At 48.3% G+C, this 13,536-nt stretch overlaps 2 protein-coding genes across 10 annotated transcripts in view; both read right to left on the reverse strand.

The window, feature by feature from the left end:
• The window catches only part of NUGGC (nuclear GTPase, germinal center associated), a 98,733-nt gene extending 90,798 nt beyond the window's left edge, over positions 1-7,935 (reverse strand). For 6 of the 7 annotated variants that reach the window (XM_030554060.1, XM_030554056.1, XM_030554057.1 and 3 more), the window contains exon 1: positions 7,864-7,935. The gene's annotated coding sequence lies outside the window, so the exon portion shown is untranslated. Of the gene's footprint in view, positions 1-5,738; positions 5,847-7,863 lie in introns of those variants that run through there. The other variant, XM_030554055.1, reaches the window with a different exon arrangement.
• A 3,214-nt stretch (positions 7,936-11,149) lies between these two features.
• LOC115647225 (WD repeat-containing protein 97-like) overlaps positions 11,150-13,536 on the reverse strand; it is a 51,343-nt gene continuing 48,956 nt past the window's right edge. For all 3 annotated transcript variants that reach the window (XM_030554067.1, XM_030554068.1, XM_030554065.1), the window contains one exon: positions 11,150-11,575. In XM_030554067.1, the coding sequence (XP_030409927.1) occupies positions 11,373-11,575 (203 nt within the window). In that variant the 3' untranslated portion in view covers positions 11,150-11,372. The remainder of the gene's footprint in view (positions 11,576-13,536) is intronic.

The raw sequence follows: 13,536 nt of genomic DNA on the forward strand, positions 1-13,536 counted from the left end.
ACTTAGTAGTTAGCTTTTGACCTCCCACTCCAGAAGTGGGTAGTGAGAAACAAGAGGAACCAAAAAGTTGAATTCTCTGTGGCAAATGAAATAGAAATATTCAAGTCCCTTGAGGGATTAGACACCCACCATTTTCGGTCTTGGATGGAGATGATATGGAAGCTGGAATTAACCAAAGATTTTTTTGCCCATTCAAAAATAAAACAAACAAACCCACACCCTAATTTATTGGGAGGGCCACTCTGCCAGGTTGCTTTATCTAATGGATGTTGAACAAATGAGACATTTTTTTGATCTGGCGTTCTTCTTGGCCCAATGTCTCAGCCTCCGAGACTTCTTCCAAAAAATTTTAAGTCATTCAGAAGGAGAGAGCAAGAGAAGACTGTTAGTGGTGCTACAGCATAATCTGATGAAAAGAACACAGATGGGAACCCTCTGGGATGGGGCTGTCAAGGATCTTTTCACCTTCCCAATCCTCTGAAAATCATGGTAAAAAAAAGTCAGCTGCCAGCAAGAATGTCTTGAGGTTCTTTTTCATGAAGGAGACCTTCTCTCTTCCCCTTCCAGATTAACGTAAACTAATCCTGAGATACTAATAAAGCCAATATGCCCGTGGTTCATAAGCATATAGTATATTCACCTCTGAAGAAATGAACAAGCTGATAAACACTAGGACCCTATCACCAGCACCAGCAACACAACATCATGAACAGAAAATCTAATATAGTGACATCAAGGCTTCAATTGCTCAGAGCATCTCACACAGGAGCCCCAGAGCCGATGCTATCAATGCTAGAAACTCTGATATTAAGGTACTCACAACAGCAGATGTTGAAAATACTAGTATCAGTAAGAGTTCAGACAGCCAATCACAGTCATTGTAACAGACAAACCACTAAGGAGATTCTTGAGCTTAATGACTCCTCCTTTACCTCCACAACCCTCAGGGAGACAAACAAAGCAGACTCTTTGGAAGACAGAGCAAGTTCACCATGAGAGCTCCATGGCTGAGGCAACACTTCAAGCAAAAGCCAACCCTGTCCAGATCATGATTGGGGTATCAGAGAATCACAGAATCAGAAGTGTAGGGCTGGAAAGGACCTTGAGAAATCTTCAAATCCATCCCTCTGTGCTGACACAGGACCAAGTAAACCTAGACTACCCGATAGGTGTTTGTCTAACCTGTTCATAAAAACATCCAATAATGGGGATTTCACAACCTCCTTTGGAAATCCATTCAAGTTTAACTACCCTTATAGTTACAAAGTTGTTCCCAATATCTACCCTAATTCTCCCTTGCTGTAGGCTTCTACCTTTGTGGATACAGAACAAGTGATCACCATCCTCTTTACAACAGCCCTTAACATATTTGAAAATTGTTACAAGATCCCCTCCTCATCCTTTTTCTCAAGACTAAAGATAGGTTGTTGTTTTTTTTTTAAAGTCTTCTTCATAGGTCAGATTTTCTAAGCCCTTTTTCACTTTTGTTGCTTTCCTCTAGACTCTAATTTAGCCACATCTCTCCTAAAGTGTGGTGCCCAGAATTGGATACAATACTCCCAGCTGACGCCTCACCAGCGCTAAGCAGAGTGGGAAAATTACCTCCTGGGTCTTACATAGAAATACTCCTATTAATACACCCCAGGGTAATAGTAGCCTTTTTCACAACTGCATCACATTAAATTTGTGATCCACTATAACTCCCAGATCCTTTTCAGCAGTACTACCACCTAGCCAGCTGTTTGGCTTTTTGGGGTTTTTTTGGCTTGTGCATTTGATTTTTCCTTCTTCAATGACAAGTGCAAACTACTACATTTAATTTCAACTTGATTTCAGACCAATTCTCTAATTTATCAAAGATCATTTTGACTTCTAAGCCTATTCTCCAAAGTGCTTGCAACCCCTTTCAATATAGTGTCATTTTATAAACAAATTCCACTCCATTATCCAAGTCATTAGTGAAAATGTAGTACCAGACCCAAGATTGATGCCACAAGAAACATCTTCCCAGTGTGGCCAGCGAACCACTGATAACTGCTCTTTCAGTGTGGTCTTTCATAAGCTGTGCACTCACATTATAGTAATTTCATCTAAACCCTATTTTCCTAGTTTGCTTATGCAAATATCATGTGGGATACTGTCAAAAGCCTTCCTAAAAATCAAGCTATAACATTTCTACTGGTTCCCTCCCATCCATTAAGCCAGTAACCCTGTCAAAAGAAGGAAATTAGGTCGGTTTGGAATGATCTGTTACTGACAAATTCATGCTGGCTATTTCTTATCACCCTGTTAATTTGTAAGCACACACAGAAAATTGCTTAGTTAACTTAGATGGCTCCTTTCTCTCAGAGTCCCCTTATTAGTGTTAGTAGTCCATTGCTGACAAAGATGACAATATTGTTACAATTCTCATTTATGGCTACGCCTATCACTCCAAAGTCCGAACCCTGATGCACAGTCGGCCACACCAAGGGCATGGGAAGTCCATATCTATGATTTTTGCTATGATGCAGCTATGTGGTGCCTTTCACTTGCAGCCTTCAGATTTCGTCTATCCCACTCAAACCTGTTAAATGCTGATCTTGCCAGAGAATGCCACTGAATCCTGTTCTAAAGCATTTGCTTGAGTTGAAACTGACACCAGATCACTAGAGACTGCTCTTCAGGTTTTCTTTCTTTTGCCCTGACTCTGCTCCCCATACAAGATCTGTTTTGGGAGACTGGTCTTCCATTCTGATGACATGTTCGATCCACCCACACTGTACTCTCAGTAGCATTTCCTCGATGCTGGTTGTTTGTGCTCTCTCAGGACCTTAATATTGGTCACTCTGTCCTGCCAGCGAATGCTCATTATTGAGCGGAGGGAGCACATGTGAAATTGCTCAAGCTATGTAATGTGCTGTCTATGAAGAGTCCAAGTCTCAGATGCATACAGGAGAGATGTTAGAACCACAGCACTGTAAATCTTCATTCTGGTGGAGACACAAATGTTGCGTTGGTTAAGGACTTTTGTTCAGAGTTGGTCAAGGACCTGCCTGGCTTTTCTAATTCTGGAGGCAATTTCCTTATCAAGGGAATGGTCACTCAAGATGGTGCTACACAAATACTTGAACTGATCCATATTTTCCAGCTGCGTGCCTTGGATTAAGATGGCTGGTACTGGGGCATTGGAATGAGGTGCTGGTTGGAACAAGACCTCTGTCTTCCCAAGAGCGATGGTGAGGCCAAAGAGCTGGGATGCTTCAGAAAACCTATCAATGACGACCTGAAAGGTCGTCATGTCTATGGCCATCAAGGCGCAGTCATCTGCAAAAAACTGCCTCGACAAGAAGTTTCTAAAGTGTCTTGGTCTTAGAGCGGGATCCACCGAGGCAGCAGCAGATGTATATCCCCTGATCCAAGTCCCTAGGGGCATGGCGGAGGACATACTAAAAGAACAACATTGGAGCAAGTACACAGTCTTGCTTCACTAGATTTGAGATTTCAAATGCATCAGAAGAGTCACTATTGGAGAGCACGTGCACAATCATGTGGCCATGGAACAGACAGATGATTTGTATAAACCTTCCGGGGCAACCCAGTTCATGTAGAATAGCCCATATACTCTCTCCATTGACTGTATCAAAAGCTTTGGTTAAGTCAATGAAAACTGCATACAGGTCCATGTTCTGCTCTAAACAAACATTTTTCCTGGACTTGCCTTACAACCAAAATCACGTCTGTAGCACTACAACCAGCTCTGAAACCACACTGCGCTTTTGGCAGATTCTCCTCAGATACGTTCACAATGAGTCTGTTCAGTAGAATGCAAACTAGTATTTTCCATGCCGTACAGAGAAGAGAAATGCCTCTGTTGTTTCTACAGTCAGCTTTGCTGCCTTTGTTTTTAAACAGTGACACAATAACATCATCGTTGAAGTCTTGTGGCATTTCTTCTTCCTCCCAAATGCTACTCAAAATGTTGTGAAATACTTCAATACCCTTTGGACCTGCTACTTTGTACAATTCTGCTGAAATACCATTTTTTCCAGATGCTGTGCCAGGGTTCAATTGTTTAATGGCTTTCATGACTTCAACTGATGGTGGGAGGTTGAGATCCTCTTTGATGGGTTTCTTGGGTAACTTATCAAGGACACACCGATCAACTGTGGATGGTCTATTGAGTAAACTATTGAAGTGTTCAGCCCTTAATAGTACCCTTGACATAAAACGCAATAGAATGGGATAATTAGCTAAGTCCCTGCATGCTGAGATGCTTTCAGGCACAGAGACCTTTCTTTGTTTGAAAGTTCTATGATGCAACCTTATCAAATCACATCCAGGACCCATCTGTCTGATGCAGAGAGAGGCCATTAGTCCTTGAATTTTAATAGTCTCCCCACTAGGTGTTTCTTGTCAGACCTCTCCTGACCATTATCAGACACTGTTTCTAGTGTTCGAATTTCCATTGCAGGAAGACTAGTCTCTCCTCTTTCCAGGTTTAGACTTGTTCCATTTGCTTTTACTGCTGTCTCATTTACCATATTTCAGATAGCCATGAAAAAAATAGACCTATAATAACGTCAACTATCCTTTTTTGCAGCTCTGGAAGTAGATGGGTTCAGCAAGGTCTTTTTTGATTTATCTGACAATTCCATCACCACGTTGTCTAACTGCTCCCAAGTAACTGACCTCTGAATATTTCAAAGCCGTTAACATATTTTTGGCATTATATCGCCCTTCCAGGCTCACAACCAGAGGTGCTGTCTGGTCATCACATTCACGTCTTCAGCACATGCCATGACCTCCAAAGCATCTCTGGCTGCATTGGCTATGAATGCTGAAGCCACTAAGATTTTCTTTAACTCCGAACCTAACTGCATTGATCTATCTTAACCTTTTTGGCAGTCCGCCTACCAAACTCAGTCCAGGCCAGTATGCTGCAACAGCAGAAGACCTCATAGAGGAAGATGCAGCCTCAAAAATACGTGTCAGTGGTATTTCCATTCTACAGTTGTTGGTTCTTTTGGGAAAAAGTCTCCTTCCATTTGGATAGCAGTATCTCTGACTAGTGCTGAAACTGCCCTGTCCGCTTTGCGAAGAGACAAGCAGACAAGATCTGCTTATCTATAGAGCACTTTTCTCCAGGCTTCCCAAAAAACTCTACAATCTCGGAGACTTTGACACTGTTTCCCTTTCAGACTTAATTACTTTTTCCAAAAAGATGTGAAGGGGAATGTGTGGTTCATATTCTAAACATGCTGGGAATTTTATTTTTTTTTATTTTAATTTTTGTAATTTCTGTAGCAGTCTCCTCTTCTCCCTCCTAAGAATCTTTTCTAATGAGCTCATCTGATAGAATACCCAAGTACAGTATCTAATCACCTTTTGTAACATCTTCTCAAATGACTAAACTGGAAAAAAATTCCTCTTGCATCACTTCATCCTGTGTTTCAGACACTGAGATTGAGTTTTCTCTTGTGAAGATCTCGACTTTCCACTTGACTTCTCTCTCTCTTGGACTTCGATTTCAACAGATGTAACAGTCTTACCAGCCTCTCCTTGCTTTGTCTGTGACAGATTTGGCCAGTCCTGCTTATGGGTTTCCTGTACATCAAAGGGCAGCAACCTGGGGTAAAGAGCTCTCTCCATTTTTCCACTGTTCTTCGAGGCATTCACAACCTGACTGTCAGACTCCCCACATGTGAAGAACCAACTCCTGGGACAGATTAAGATGGCCAAAGTAAAACCTTTCTGACCTTTCAGATGAGACAGCTGGAGTGCACAATGCACACACCATTCCTTCTCCATCCTCCAGGAGGGATACAGAGCAGGAGGAACATAGCTTTGGTCTTCCATTTGGACCTCTCTCTACCATCCTCCTAGTCTGAGCTGCCAGGGGGAAGGGGTTACAGTTAATTCCAGGCAGGAGACAAATCGACTCTTCAGCGTGTTTGTTTGTTTTGCTTTTTAGTGTTCTCTCTTGTAGTAGATGCTACAGAAGGCAGAACAAAACTAAGGAGTCTCCAGAATGTGGGGACTAGCCCCATATTAGCTGTTCAAGCAGCTCTGAGGACCCACAGTGAAGACCTGTGGCCACACCCCTGAGAGAGAAGAGGTGACACAGATCAAAAAAAGAAGAGAAGGAGACAGAGCAATTGCCAGACCCGGGTAGACCTATGTCCATCTAGCTCAGTTTACTGTCTCTGAAGTATCAGAGGAAAGTACAAGAAACTCCAAAGTGGATAACTTTATTCACTGTATTACAGCAATGCCTAACAGCCCCAAATCATCAGACCTCATACAAATAGACTCATAGACTCTAGGACTGGAAGGGACCTCGAGAGGTCATCGAGTCCAGTCCCCTGCCCTCATGGCAGGACCAGATACTGTCTAGACCATCCCTGATAGACATTTATCTAACCTACTCTTAAATATCTCCAGCGATGGAGATTCCACAACTTCCCTAGGCAATCTATTCCAGTGTTTAACTACCCTGACAGTTAGGAACTTTTTCCTAATGTCCAACCTAAATCTCCCTTGCTGCAGTTTAAGCCCATTGCTTCTTGTTCTATCATTGGAGGCTAAGGCGAACAAGTTTTCTCCCTCCTCCTGATGACACCCTTTTAGATACCTGAAAACTGCTGTCATGTCCCCTCTCAGTCTTCTCTTTTCCAAACTAAACAAACCCAATTCTTTCAGCCTTCCTTCATAGGTCATGTTCTCAAGACCTTTAATCATTCTTGTTGCTCTTCTCTGGACCCTCTCCAATTTCTCCACATCTTTCTTGAAATGCGGTGCCCAGAACTGGACACAGTACTCCAGCTGAGGCCTAACTAGCGCAGAGTAAAGCAGAAGAATGACTTCTCGTGTCTTGTTTACAACACACCTGTTAATGCATCCCAGAATCACGTTTGCTTTTTTTTGCAACAGTATCACACTGTTGACTCATATTAAGCTTGTGGTCCACTATGACCCCTAGAACTCTTTCTGCCATACTCCTTCCTAGACAGTCTCTTCCCATTCTGTATGTGTGAAACTGATTGTTCCTTCCTAAGTGGAGCACTTTGCATTTGTCTTTATTGAACTTCATCCTGTTTACCTCAGACCATTTCTCCAATTTGTCCAGATCATTTTGAATTTTGACCCTGTCCTCCAAAGCAGTTGCAATCCCTCCCAGTTTGGTATCGTCTGCAAACTTAATAAGCGTACTTTCTATGCCAACATCTAAGTCGTTGATGAAGATATTGAACAGAACCGGTCCCAAAACAGACCCCTGCGGAACCCCACTTGTTATACCTTTCCAGCAGGATTGGGAGCCATTAATAACTACTCTCTGAGTACGGTTATCCAGCCAGTTATGCACCCACCTTATAGTAGCCCCATCTAAATTGTACTAAATTGTACATCTAATAGGTAGAGTCTCCACCCCAGAGCGATGACAACCTAAATACCCGAGACAAAGGAGGTAAGAAAAAGTCTCTTCCCAACCCCAGAGACTCAGTGGCTGGCTTAGGCCCCGCACAGGAGCGGTCAGACACCCGCACTAACAGCAGAACCTGTTTCACTCTGTGTAACGAAGGAATCAGCACGAGGCCCTGGCTCCCAGCCTGCAGCCGCAACGGCCCGTCCGCTAGAATCACGTTACAAGAAGTTAAAACATCATAAACCTTCCCCACCAGTCCCGTCCCAGCTCCGAGCGCCAGCCAGGCCCCTGCGCACCCCTTGGGGGGCCAGTTACCGCCCCCCTCCCCCCGCGCGCGGGGCCTGCACACACCGCGCCGGGGCCGCAGCCCCTGAAAAACTGAACCGCGGCCAGGGACGTGCCCCCCCGCCCCCGCCAGGCCGGCAGAGCCCGCCCCGCCCCCCACGGGCGCCTCTCACCGGAGCCAGCTGGCGGGCACTTTCCCGCGCTCCGGCGCGCAGCAACCTACCCCCGCGCCGCCCCGCTCGCGGCCCGCCGCCCACGTGATCCCCTCCCGCCGGCGCACTGCGCGGTGATTGGCTGCTGGGGTTGGGGCGGGGCGCCGGCGGGGTGGGGGAATCGAAACTGAAAGGCGGGAGCGGGCTGCGCTCTGGGGGGTGGGGCGGCGCTCAGCCACCTTCAGAACAGCGTCACCCCCCCGTCGCAGAGCCCCCCCCCCACATCACCCCCGCCCCAGAGCCCCCTCTGACCCCTCCCCCACATCACCCTCTGACCCCCACACCACCACCTGCCCCAGAGCCCCCTCTGACCCCTCCCCCCACATCACCCACTGACCCCCACATCACCCCCACCCCAGAGCCCCCTCCGACCCCTCCCCCCACATCACCTCCTCCCCCCACCACCACCTGCCCCAGAGCCCCCTCCGACCCCTCCCCCCACATCACCTCCTCCCCCCACCACCACCTGCCCCAGAGCCCCCTCTGACCCCTCCCCCACATCACCCACTGACCCCCACATCACTCCCACCTCAGAGCCCCCTCCAACTCCTCCCCCCACATCACCTCCTCCCCCCCACCAGCACCTGCCCAGAGCCCCCTCTGACCCTCACATCACCCCTGCCCCAGAGCCCCCTCCAACTCCTCCCCCCACATCACCTCCTCCCCCCCACACCACCACCTGCCCCAGAGCCCCCTCTGACCCCCACATCACCCCCGCCCCAGAGCCCTCTCTGACCCCTCCCCCCACATCAGCCACTGACCCCCACATCACCCCCACCCCAGAGCCCCCTCCAACTCCTCCCCCCACATCACCTCCTCCCCCCACCACCACCTGCCCCAGAGCCCCCTCTGACCCTCACATCACCCCCGCCCCAGAGCCCCCTCCAACTCCTCCCCCCACATCACCTCCTCCCCCCCACATCACCCCCGCCCCAGAGCCCCCTCTGACCCCTCCCCCACATCACCCACTGACCCCCACATCACTCCCACCCCAGAGCCCCCTCCAACTCCTCCCCCCACATCACCTCCTCCCCCCCACCAGCACCTGCCCCAGAGCCCCCTCTGACCCTCACATCACCCCTGCCCCAGAGCCCCCTCCAACTCCTCCCCCCACATCACCTCCTCCCCCCCACACCACCACCTGCCCCAGAGCCCCCTCTGACCCCCACATCACCCCCGCCCCAGAGCCCTCTCTGACCCCTCCCCCCACATCAGCCACTGACCCCCACATCACCCCCACCCCAGAGCCCCCTCCAACTCCTCCCCCCACATCACCTCCTCCCCCCCACCAGCACCTGCCCCAGAGCCCCCTCTGACCCTCACATCACCCCCGCCCCAGAGCCCCCTCCAACTCCTCCCCCCACATCACCTCCTCCCCCCCACACCACCACCTGCCCCAGAGCCCCCTCTGACCCCCACATCACCTCCGCCCCAGAGCCCCCTCCGACCCCTCCCCCCACATCATCCACTGACCCCCACATCACCCCCTGCCCCAGAGCCCCCTCTGACCCGCCCCTCACATCACCCCTGCCCCAGAGCCCCCTCTGACCTCTTCTCCCCCCCACATCACCACCTGCCCCAGAGCCCCCTCTGACCCCCACATCACCCCCACCCCAGAGCCCCCTCCGACCCCTCCCTCCACATCACCCACTGACCCCCACATCACCCCCTGCCCCAGAGCCCCCTCTGACCCGCCCTTCACATCACCCCTGCCCCAGAGCCCCCTCTGACCCCTCCTCCCCCCCACACCACCACCTGCCCCAGAGCCCCCTCTGACCCCCACATCACCCCCACCCCAGAGCCCCCTCCGACCCCTCCCTCCACATCACCCACTGACCCCCACATCACCCCCTGCCCCAGAGCCCCCTCTGACCCCTCCCCTCACATCACCACCTCCCGCAGAACCCCATCTGACCCCAGCCACATCTTAGCATTATGGAGGGAGGGATAGTTCAGTGGTTTGAGCACTGGCCTGCTAAACCTAGGGCTGTGAGTTCAATCCTTGAGGGGGCCATTTAGGGATCTGGGGAAAAATTAGTATTTGGTCCTGCCTATTGAAGGCAGGGGGCTGGACTCAATGATCTTCTGGGTCCCTTCCTGTTCTAGGCAGTTGGTCTATCTCCTGTTATTATTTATCACCCCCTGCCCCAGAGCCCATCTGACCACCAACCAGGCCCCCACATCATCCCCTGCCCCTAAGCAGCCTCTGAGTCCCACCCACCCCACCTCATCTCAGCATCACCCACACACCCCCCCTCAGGCACAACACCCCATATCTCACCCTGTGATCAAGTGATAGAGTAATTAATTACAATAGCAATAAAGATGAAATGGGTTCCTTGAAATGATTAAAGATTGAATGCTTTCTGGTTATAGGAAGACTAATAAATATTTTAAGATGCCAAGTGTTACATTAAAATGGCTATTACTTTTTTCCCTGATCTTTCTGGCACATTTATTTAACTACTAACCATTTCTTACTTTGAACTGTCTGGAGAATTTGTGAAATCCACATTTCAAAACATGGCCAGAGCAGTCATGGGGATACATGTTCAAAAGGACAAAGGGCAGTTACGTGTCTCATGCCCCATTTTTCCCAAGTGGTACCCTCTAGAGTAGCTGCTGCGCCACTCCACCCATTTCACCACTGCCCACTCCCTAAAATTACCAGCCCCCAAAGCAAACACTACCCCCAAAGACCAACCATGCAGACACTGTCACACCCCACAACCATGTCAGGGCATAGATTGTACTACTGCCCCTCTCCAGAACTGATGGTCTACTAGTGCTTCTCTGTCATGTTTTTGAGAGGGAATAACAGCACCCTTCCAGGGATCTGATCCTGAGAAAAAATGCTGAGGTCCAGCACTGAAAGGACATTCACTCCTGGTGTAGCTCCATTGACTGCATTGGGGTTACAGCAGGGATGAACATTGCCCAAGATCTAGCACCTCAACAAGCCTCCACTGTAAACTCCACTCTCCCACTGGTCAGGGTATGTTTTCATCCTCACTCCTGAAGGTGCTGCCTCTCCGGCTGCCCTGTGCTTCTCCTTCCTACAGACGGAAGCAGGGATGGGAGCAGAGATTTATTTCCCACATATTGCTACAGGCCCTTTTGCTGATGGAACTAGGAGTTTGGTACACAGCTATATCCAATCAATGGTTCTCCATCACATTTCAAGGACAGGGAAGAGGAGACAGTAATGGAGTCTGAAGCTATTGACTAGAACAAATCCAATTCCATTTATTATTTCCCCGGTGCGTTTTGTTTTGCGGGGCTTGCTCCACCCAGACGGTGTATAACTCAGCTGGACCTCCCATCTTTACCATATATATAGACTATAGTTTATTTAGGTTCCTTATAGTCAGACCTAGAAGAGCCCGTTACTATTCTGTATTCAGTGGCCTCTGCTAATTATCAAGTCTAGGAGTCCGGTTGATGCAAAGCCATCTTGGCTAGCCATGTCTTCAGGGATAGCTATCTGCAAGTGAGAACTTTGGGATGAAATATTTCTGGACTTTCTGATGCATGGAGATGAATGTATTTTGTGAAGCTGGCATGTCAGAATCAGGTGGAAATGGGTTCACGTTGATTCTTGGCATTGGCAATTTAATAGCATGTACAAATCCCGTCAACAAAGGGAGTGGAAAAATGCGCGGAAGGTAGAAACCTGTGTTTGAAGGGAGAAACAAAAATACATTAAGAGAAAGAATTTAAAAAAATGCAGTAGTTCTGAATAGCGCTCTGACTGCTATTTCTTTCCGTCATGTGTGTTCTTAACCTATGGCCAAAATAGATGGCTGTGTGTTACCCAAATGTCATATGTTCATATATACATTTATGATGTATACCCGAGACTGCCAATTGTGCACCTAATGGGATTGCATTTTCACACAAGAAATGACTGTCTAAAGGACAGCACATAACATAAAAATAGCCAAACTGGGTCAGACCAATGGTCCTTCTAGCCCAGTAACCTGTCTTCTGACAGTAGCCAGTCCAGATATTCAGAGGGAATTAACACAGCAGGGAAATTTCAAATCATCCATGCCCTGTTGTCTAATCCCAGCTTCTGGCAGTTGGAGGTTTAAGGACACCCAGAGAATGGGGTTGTGTCCTTGACCATCTTGGCTAATAGCCATTGAGGGACCTATCCTCTATGTACTTATCTAATTATTTGCTGAACCCAGTTATACTTTCGGCCTTCACAACCTCCCCTGCTAACGAGTTCCACAGGTTGACTCTGTATTGTGTGAAACACTTCCTTTTGTTTGTTTTAAACGTGCTGCCTGTTCATTTAATTGAGTGACCCCTAGTTCTGTGTTACAAGAAAGGGTAAATAACACTTCCTTCTTCCCTTTCTCCACCCTAGTCATGATTTTATAGACCTCTAGCATATCCCCCCCTTAGTCGTCTCTTTTCCAAGCTGAAAAGTCCCAGTCTTATTAATTGCTCCTCATATGGAAGCTGTTCCACACCCCCAATCATTTCTCTTGTTCTTTTGCTGTCCCTTTTCTAATTCACACATATATATATTTGGGATAGGGTGACCAGAACTGCACACAATATTCAAGATGTGGGCATACCATGGATTTATATAGTGGCATTATGATATTTTCTTATTCTCTCTCCTTTTCCTAATGGTTCCTACTATTCTCTTGGCATTTTGACTGCCACTGAACCTTTCTTGAGTGGTAACAGCTAATTTAGACCCCATCATTTTATATGTACAGTTGGGATTATGTTTTCCAATGTGCATTACTTTGCATTTATCAACATTGAATTTCACCTGCCATTTTGTTGCCCAGTCATTTATAAATCCACCCTGGCCCCTTCTGCCTCAGCTGGGCTTCCTTATACAGTCACAGGATTGCTGATTCCCCTCAGCTCTGGCCTGTTGGATTAATTAGCCCCCTTCTCAATCTACATTAACCCCTTTCAGGGCAAGTAAACACCCAATCACAAATACTGACATGGCTTTCAGGGAGACCTCCCAGTTTGACAGTACTGAGCTGTCATGCTCCCAGACGTGGGCAGCCTAGTCTAGTGCTTCCCCAGACTGCAGGCTGATGACCAGGCTCAGTTTTGCACAATCAATGTTACAGGATTGAGCATACATCATGAATAGGAGACACCACTGGTTTATAAATCCCTGGAATCACTGGCAATGACCATCAAACCATTCCAGCAGTGGTACCTGGGAACAGGGCTGCATGAGCCCTGTCTGAAGTGCAGCATTTTCTGCACACAACTGTGTGATTTGCTCTTGCAAGAGCTGGTTCTCCAAGGTCAGCTGGATGACCCTGGTCTGCAGGGCTGAGTTGTCTGCCTGAAGATGGATGGCCCACTTGAGTACATCCAGTGCTCCTGAAGGGTTAGCGAAGTCCTTTCTACTGACCAGACCCATTCCTGTAGCCTCAGTGGTCCATGCAAGCTGGGGCGTTGGTGGTGTGACCAAGTGGTCGGAGAAGGAGTCAGGAGGCAAGATGGGTCAGACCCCAGGAGGTCAGAGTCCGAGGCAAACGAGAGAGCAAAACTGAGGGTCAGATGTATGGAGGCAGATGGGGTCAGGTTACCAGGAGATCAGTAGCAGGCAGTAGGAGCAGGTATCACAGGGGAAGCAGCCCTAAG

The sequence above is a fragment of the Gopherus evgoodei genome, chromosome 2 (assembly GCF_007399415.2).
Source record: "Gopherus evgoodei ecotype Sinaloan lineage chromosome 2, rGopEvg1_v1.p, whole genome shotgun sequence".
NCBI classification, from domain to species: domain Eukaryota; kingdom Metazoa; phylum Chordata; order Testudines; family Testudinidae; genus Gopherus; species Gopherus evgoodei.